This window comes from Protobothrops mucrosquamatus, unplaced genomic scaffold, assembly GCF_001527695.2.
Source record: "Protobothrops mucrosquamatus isolate PMUCROS unplaced genomic scaffold, P.Mucros_1.0 scaffold899, whole genome shotgun sequence".
NCBI lineage: Eukaryota > Metazoa > Chordata > Lepidosauria > Squamata > Viperidae > Protobothrops > Protobothrops mucrosquamatus.
The window spans coordinates 111,539-120,689 of NW_015387151.1; the positions used below are offsets into that span (position 1 = coordinate 111,539).

The window sequence follows — 9,151 nt, forward strand, 5'->3', positions numbered from 1 at the left end:
CTGAAGGAGCTGGCAGATGTTATCTCAGAACCACTGCACCATGTGTTTCAAAAATCTTGGAGCACCAGGGAAATACCTGAGGATTGGAAAAGGGCTGATGTTCCCATCTTCAAGAAATGGGGAAAAAATGGATCCAGGAAACTACAGACCAATCAGTTTAACATCAATACCTGGGAAAATTCTAGAAAAGATAATAAAAAAACAGGTCTGTGAACAACTAGAAGCCAACAAAGTTATAACTAGTAGCCAGCACAGATTTGTTAAAAACAGATCATGCCAAACCAAACTTATTTCATTCTTTGATAAAGTGACTAAACTAGTAGACCAGCAAAATGCTGTGGACGTAGTATACGTAGATTTCAGTAAGGCATTTGACAAAGTAGACCACAACCTACTCCTTGGTAAGCTAGAAAAAGGTGGAATAGACAAAATCACCACCAGATGGATCTGTAGCTGGCTGACAAACCATACTCAATGAGTAATCCTCAATGGCATTACATCCACATGGAGAGAAGTAAGCAGTGGGGTACCACAAGGTTTCCTCTTAGGCCCAGTACTCTTCAATATCTTCATTAATGACTTAGATGAGGGAATTGAAGGGGAACTCATCAAATTTGCAGATGGCACTAAACTGGTAGGAGTATCCAACACCTCAGAAGACAAACTCAGGATCCAAGAAGATCTTGACAAACTTGAACAATGGGCCCTATCCAACAAAATGAGTTTTAGTGTGGAGAAAAGCAAAGTTTTACATTTAGGCAGGAAAAATCAAAGGTACAAGTACAGACTGGGTGAGACCTGGCTTAAAAACAGTAATTATGAGAGGGACCTTGGAGTCCTAATGGACGATCACTTGACTATAAGCCAGCAGTGTGCAGCAGTAGCCAAAAAAGCTAATACAATCCTGGGTTGTATAAACAAAGGCATAGAACCAAGATCATGCAAAGTATTAGTACCGCTTTATAAAACCCTAGTAAGACCACACCTATAGCCAATTTTGGTCACCATATCACATAAAAGATGTTGAGAGTTTAGAAAAAATTCAGAGAAGAGCAACTAAGATGATCAAAGGCCTGGAGACTAAAACATACGAAGAACGGATGCAGGACTTGTTTTGGCTAGTCTAAAGAAAAGAAGAAATAGGGATGACATGATAGCAGTTTCCAATATTTGAGGGGCTGCCACAAAGAAGAGGGGGTCATGTTATTCTCCAAAGCACCAGAGGGCAGGACAAGAAACAATGGTTGGAAACTGATCAAAGAGAGAAGCAACATGGAATTAAGGAGAAACTTCCTGACAGTGAGGACAATAAACCAGTGGAACAGCTTGCCTCCAGAAATCGTGGGTGCTCCATCACTGGACATTTTTAAAAAGAGGCTAGACAGTCACTTGTCTGAGATGGTATAGGTCAGTGATGGCAAATCTTTTAGAGACCAAATGCCCAAACTGCAACCGAAAACCCACTTATGTATCATCAGGTGCCGTGTGGGCATGGCCCATTGGGTGGGTGTGGCCCATTGGGTGGGCGTGGCTGTGGTTGTAACAGCAGATTGGGTGGGACTAAAAAGTTCAATCAATCAATTCCAACTTTGCAAGATCTTTTTTTACCCGCAAGAAGTTGAAATTGATTGATTGAACCTTTTTTTTTTGGACACAGCGGCGGAGGCCTAAAGCGAAAAGATTTTATAAAACCCAGCTGAAGGCCTAGGACTGGGGCGATGGCGCACATGCTGATAGAGAGGGCTCTGCATGCCACCTGTGGCACGTGTGTCATAGGTTCGCCACTACGGGTATAAGTTCTCCTGCTTGAGCCGGGAGCTGGACTAGAAGACCTTCAAGGTCCCTTTCAGCTCTGCTCTGTTCTGTTCTGTTCTGTTCTGTTCCATTCTGTTCTATTCTATTCTATTCTATTCTAACTCAGTTGCTGGTCCCGATTATGGTCACTCAATGAGGCTGACCTATATTCCAGTGGATCCATTGTAAATACTGGAGGCAACCTATGGTTTTTAATGAAGTTGGATTAATTTTAATTTAATTAATTGAATCAATGTAACCTAATAGCACTATTAATTACTTATGTGCACCTAATAGTTCATGTTTGCACTAGAATTATTTGTAGCAGGAGTCCATGATGAAAAGTACCTTTGCAGCAGCAGGTCAGTTTTCCTGTAAATTTCATTTCTACACTGAACGAGTCTTTGCTTTTAAAAAAAAGTGTTCTTCATTTGTACCATTTCTTTTTGTGTATGGTTCTATTTCTTTTTGCCAAAAACTTTCCATATTTTTTAAAAAACAGATAAATATTTTTTTCACTAATTCCCATGGCTGTATCCTTTGTTTCATCTTTTTCAGGTTACCTGGCCCCTCGGAATCTTCCCAGCACAGGATTCTTGCCATTTCTCCAAACTGTGCTTTGCAGTTCTGATGCCACATGCAAAAGTGCACCATATACTCCTGAAGATCTTTTGCCCAAGTTGAATATTTCACTTAAAAGCAGGTAAAAAAGGTTCCGGCTTCCTACATGTGCTATATTATATATGATTGTGCTAATTAAAATGATGAAGCATGGAGACCACTGGCCTAGTCCCCACTGAGGGAATCATCCTCTCTTGGATGATTAACCTCAGATTCACATGCTCTTTTCTAAGAGAAATTTTCTTCCTGTAGGAGCATTCAGTTACATGAGCTCTTTCAGAAGTGCCCTCTATCAAAGAAATCCAGACTAAGATTTTTGAGGTCCACATTCTCTTAAAATCACAGAGCAATTTGAAACCAGGCAGGATCAAACACAGAGGAGATTCCCACTAAGGATTTGATCCCTTTAAAACTTTGTTGAGATTTTAAATATGTTAATATGGACCACTTGGATTCTTCCAAAGTAGTGAAATATGGAATAACATTGGATGTGCATAGCAAAGATAATATTGTCTGAGCACATGGTTGTGTGTATGGGTGCACTCTGATGAAAAAGGGTCTTATTCTGCCATTACCTTGGCATGGAATATTTGGAAATTCAGAATAACAGAATAGCAGAGTTGGAAGGGGTCTTGAAGATCTTGTAGTCCAACCCCCTGCTCAGGCAGGAGATCCCATACCAGTCCAGACAAGTGGCTGTCTAGTCTCTTCTTAAAAGCTCCAGTGATGGAGCACGCACAACTTCTGAAGGCAAGCCATTCCACTGATTAATTGATGTCATCATTAGGAAATTTCTCCTTAGTTCTAGGAGAATTCTCGTTTCTTGTCTTGACTTCTGGTGCTATGGAAAATAGGTTGACCCCTCTTCTTTGTGGCAGCCCTTAAATATTGGAACACTGCTATCATGTCACTCCTAGTCAGTGGTGGGATTCAGCCGGTTCGCACCACTTCGGCAGAACTGGTAGCTAATTTTTTGTTGCCCAGGCCCAGAATGGACATCCAGAAGCAGCATCCACACAGAGAATCGATTGTTCACATATTTGAATCCCACCACTGTTCCTAGTCCTTCTTTTCACTATATTATTGCATACTTATTGCATTCTTTGGCCAGAGGAATGCTGGTGATATAATTTACGTGGACTTCAGTAAGGCATTTGATAAAATAGACCACAATCTACTACTTGATAAGATAGAAAAATGTGAGTTAGACAGCATCATCACCAGATGGATTCTTAGCTGGCTGACTGGCCATGCTCAGCGTGTGGTCCTCAATGGAACTGCATCTACATGGAGGGAAGTGTGTAGTGGGGTGCCCCAGGGCTCTGTTCTGGGCCTAGTGCTCTTCAACATCTTCATCAATGATTTGGATGAGGGGATAGATGGGGAACTCATCAAATTTGCAGACGACACCAAGCTGGCAGGAATAGCCAACACTCCAGAAGATAGGCTTAAGATACAGGAGGATCTTGACAAACTTGAACATTGGGCACTATATAACAAAATGAAATTCAATTGTGAAAAAAGGAAGGTTCTACATTTAGGCAAGAAAAATCAAATGCACAGATACAGTATAGGTGCTACCTGGCTCAGTAGTAGTAACTGTGAAAGGGATCTCGGAGTCCTAGTGGACAATCACTTAAATATGAGTCAGCAGTGTGCTGCAGCTGCCCAAAAAGCTAACACAGTGCTAGGCTGCATTAACAAAGGGATAGAATCAAGATCACATGAAGTGTTAATACCAATTTATAATGCCTTGGTAAGACCACACTTGGAATACTGCATCCAGTTTTGGTCACCACAATGTAAAAAAGATGTTGAGACTCTAGAAAGAGTACAGAGAAGAGGAACAATGATGATTAGGGGACTGGAGGCTAAAACATATAAGGAACGGTTGCTGGAATTGGGTATGTCTAGTTTAATGATGAGAAGGACTAGGGGTAACATGATAGCAGTGTTCCAATATCTCAGAGGTTGCCACAAAGAAGAGGGAGTCAATCTATTCTCCAAAGTACCTGAAGGCAGGACAAGAAATAACTGATGGAAACTAGTCAAAGAGAGAAGCAACCTAGAACTAAGGAGAAATTTCCTGATAGTTAGAACAATTAATCAGTAGAACAACCTGCCTCCAGAAGTTGTGAATGCTCCAGCACTGGAAGTTTTTAAGAAGAGACTGGACAGCTATTTGTCTGAAATGGTATAGGGTTTCCTGCCTGAGCAGGGGGTTGGACTAGAAGACCTACAAGCTCCCTTCCAACGTTGTTGTTGCTGTTGTTGTTGTTGTTATTATTGATTAGACAAACCCAATTCCTGCAACCATTCTTCATTTGTTTTAGCCTCCAGCCCTCTAATGATCTTTGTTGCTCTTTTCTGCACTCTTTCCAGAGACTCAACATCTTTTTTTATAATATGGTGACCAAAATTGGATGCAGTATTCTAAGCATGGTCTTACTAAGGCTTATTATTTCCCGTCATGTCTTTTTAAAAAGCTGCAAAATTAGATTAAATACTTTAATCCCCACTGAATTGGAGATTCCTTTGAATTTGATTTCTGGGAAGCATAAGGAGCAAGGAGATGGAGAACTGTCTCTCTTCTGGCCTTGAACATGATCTGTGTTCTGCAAGGGTTTTTTGTGGCTGCATGGAATACTGTGGGGAGCCAGAAACCACTCAGGACCTTGAATGGTCATTGGTGGGCCAGTAAAAAGAGGGCTTTTCTCCTGGTCCACCTCAGGAAAATGAATTCAGAACTTCCAAAATGAGATCCTTCTAGCCTCTCTGTATCCCAGATGTGCTTCCTCTGTTTACATCTCATTTGTTATAGAGCTGGATATCATTTTTACCAACAGGCATCTAACCCTTCACATGTTCATTTTCCTTATAACAATATACTATGTTGAATGTTATATTTTTTCATATTCACATTTCAAATGTTACCTGAAGCACTCAGAGCTTCGGGTGAAATCCATTTTGTAGGTAACTGATATTTGAGATAATCTATAGCTGGGGTGAGGTCCCATAATAGAGCATATCATCCATTCTTTAGGTTCTTCTGTATTCCAACTCAAGGGTGATATTCTGACAATGTTCAGGTGGATTTGTTCTTTCTAACTCACTGACTGGGGAGAGCTTGACTGATTGATATTTTCATATGCTGCTGTAGCCTCTGGCATGTATGAGAACACTTATGAGTTAAAGCAGCAAGAAAAAATATATTTTGTGATTGAATCAATTAACCTTATGAGATCTTACTTCATCTGACTTTTATTATACATTCTATTACAAAAAAGAACCTACATACAAACAGTAAAATATGCAGTACAAAATTATGGAATGTAAGTGTTGGGTGAGATTTTGGAAATCCATGTTGCTGTATGCAGGGAATCACCATTATATCATTCATTTATCTATTAGCTAAAATACCAAATATTGCAAGGATATCTGACCAAATTGTCTCAGATTTCTGTCATTTATTCTCTATACCAAATTTTCACAGGAACATGAGAAACTGAATTTATTTTTCATTATTTTGCATCATAAGATGATTTATTCTTCCAGTTCTGTAGAGTCAGTTTTCTTGCTATGACATAAACACTGCCATTTTGTATCATCAAAGTATATGTTTGAGATACAAAGCAAATATTTAACATGAAACCAATATGAAATGGTTTTGTTTCATAAACTGTAAGCAGAGAATCATTTTTCTTTTTAAAGACAATATGATTTCAGAATCTTGGGTCTGTTCCACAAAATTATTAGAAACTGATAGAAAGAGGAAATTAAGAAATGCAAGGACTAATCATACTAACTATATTTATGTTATTTTCCTTAATGTTAAATTAAATTAACTGTAGATTTTATCTTATGTATGTAAGCCTGTCAGCTGCCACCTTATGCTTGCTTGTGCTTCACGGTGATGTGGTGACAGACTGCCATGAACTGTAAGGAGGAGGAATGAAGGGGGGAATGCTTGGGAAATCGAAAGTAGATGCTGTAACTTCTCAAAACGCTGCTTCAAGTTCACCCAGTTGGAAGAAGGAAGGAGCTGCATACCAAGCTGTGCTTGGACTGACAGCTTGCTTGAACCCAATTGGTTACACTGGGGTGGAAAATGAGAGACAGTTAAGGGCTTTGCATTACTTCAATACACTTAACCTTTAATAAAACTATACCTTTCTCAACAATTGGAACCAAGGATCATTTCTATCCTGAGGTTTAAATTATGGCAGGTTTGACAGGTATGACCAAGGGACCAATCTTTTGTCACACAATCTTATTTATATAATCCACTCCTTTCTCCCAAAAGGTGGTTAAGTACAGGTTACTGCAAAAACGTGTGTTTTAAAGAAGCATTATCCTTATTATATCTCCAATAAAATGCCATTTTTGACAATCCTTTTCTATATAAACATAATGGAGAACAATAACTTCAAAATATTATTTTTTGTTGAGGTCCATTGACAGTCTTGCTATAGAAATGAAGACATTCTCCTATTGTCTATGCAATATAGGAACATTTATTTTTTTATTCCATTTCTTAACACCTGCATATCAAACTGATTTATTAGAAACAAGTATATACAAAAACTAATAGTATGTTTAGCTTGGTGTTGCTGGGGAGAATTTAATATTAGTTCCTAATAAGATTTCATATAATGAACTATAATATGTAAGTATGAATATCTGCTCAGTGGATTCAAATTTTCAAATTTCAAAATTAACAAATTTAATATAGACAATTGCCAAATTGACTAAATTTTGAATAAAGAAATTGATTTCTACAATCATAATCATGATAATCAGAATGTTGTATTGTTATTGATAGATTGCAGTTGAAACTAAATATAACAATGTCGATTTTGATGAATACTGGCATGGAAATATTACAGACCTATAGACAGATTTTGTTCCTATTTTCTCATAATGTGTATATTTTAATTGTTCAGTGAATATCAGGCTATCAATTACTAGTAAATATTGAACTTATTCTTATATGAAATATTAGAAAATTTTGTAGAATATGCACATTTGCAGTCTGCTAAAATAATTCTTGCACAGTGGAAAAAGCCTAAAGATATGTCCTCTGTTGTGAAATATGGGTTTAACTTTGATTTTAGAATTAATTTATTTTGTTTGATAAAACTATTCAAGCAATAATAAATTTATAAAAGTTGTTATAATTTACAAACTTTTGGAATAGTTAATATAAGACAAAAGTGTCTGGATATATTTTACTATGAAAAGATATTCTTTTTTATATACTTTGAATTTATCAGAGAGAGAGATTGCTTGCTTGTTGGCCTTTTGGCTAAGATGAAGTTCTCTGTGTGCATTTAAGAAGTCTATGTGGTCATTAAGGACACCAATTTGATGGCACATTACCTATCTATCTATCTATCTATCTATCTATCTATCTATCTATCTATCTATCTATCTATCTATCTATCTATCTATCTATCATCATCTTCAATCTAGTTTGTATTTAAATAAAAATTCATTTCTGATACAAACTAAGTTTATTATTATTATTATTATTATTATTATTATTATTATTATTATTATGCTCAATTTATATATAAAAGCAGTAGGAAATTAAATACAAAGTACGATATATGTTTCTTCTTGCTTCTTTTCTTAACTGAAGACAGAGAAGGTCCGCTAACCAGGCAGAGGAGAACAGCCCATCATCCTGGAATGCTGATATCCTCCAAAATAGGAATAGTCCTTTGGGTAGGTTATTTAATTTACTATCATTAATAAATGATAATGAATGAAGAGTTCTGTGTAGGTAAACTTTTGTAAGTTCCTATAATAAAACAAGAGTAGTTTTTAATAATTATATCAGCACAATAATGGATTGGATCATGTGTAAAAACTTCATTTAATAAATGGTAATTTAGCAACAGAGAAATACAAGGAGACAGAGTGATGTGATGAGATGGGTGGCAAACAAATTTAATAATAATAATATTGAAGGTCATCTAGTTCAACCCCCTACTCAGGCAGGAAACCCTATACCATTTCAGACAAATGGCTGTCCAGTCTCTTCTTAAAAACCTCCAGTGTTGGAGCATTCACGGTTTTTGGAGTCAGGTTTGTATGTGTGTGTGTATAAATAAATGTTACTTTTTGCCGCTGTAAAACAACAGTTTAATTCACGTCTCAGAAAAACATGCTAAATAAACATTTGCCAGCTAAAAACATTAAATCAAATTCATTTGCATAAAATTAGCTTTAGTCAATATTAAAAGGCACTTTTCACAGATACGTTTGGAAAAAAATAGTTCCCTGATTTTAATGCCATTACTTACAGTCACTAATAGGAATCTTCTTTACTGCCGAATAAGCAGTCCAAAAATATAAGTTTTTGATTATGCAATATTGGGGTTTCATATTATATCTGTCAAGTTTGAAATCCTCCTATAATAAGAAACCAATTTGAGCTAATACTGTCATGATATCAAATGTTTCCTTTGCTTAATAACAAGATAGATTTAGATGCAGCCAAGAGAAATCTAAATCTATCTTGTTTTTAAGCAAAGGAAACATTTAATTTAATAAATAAAATGTCAGACTGGCCACAGACCACTCCCTAGGAAAGAACTCTTGACTCTGGAAGTGTTAGAGAAAAGATACTTTTACTAAAGTGCAGCTTGAGCTTGGCAAGCTCTAAAGAAAAACCGTGTGAAAAGCATATATTGAAAACAATCCCCAATGTCCAAAATCCTCCCCCCCCCCC

The 9,151-nt window shown here is 36.9% G+C and overlaps 1 protein-coding gene across 1 annotated transcript in view; it reads left to right on the forward strand.

Moving 5' to 3' along the window:
* Positions 1-9,151, forward strand: part of ABCA12 (ATP binding cassette subfamily A member 12) — a 226,544-nt gene that overhangs the window by 36,657 nt on the left and 180,736 nt on the right. Inside the window, 2 exon segments of the mRNA XM_029284752.1 lie at positions 2,353-2,506; positions 8,063-8,142. Coding sequence (XP_029140585.1) covers positions 2,353-2,506; positions 8,063-8,142 — 234 coding nt within the window.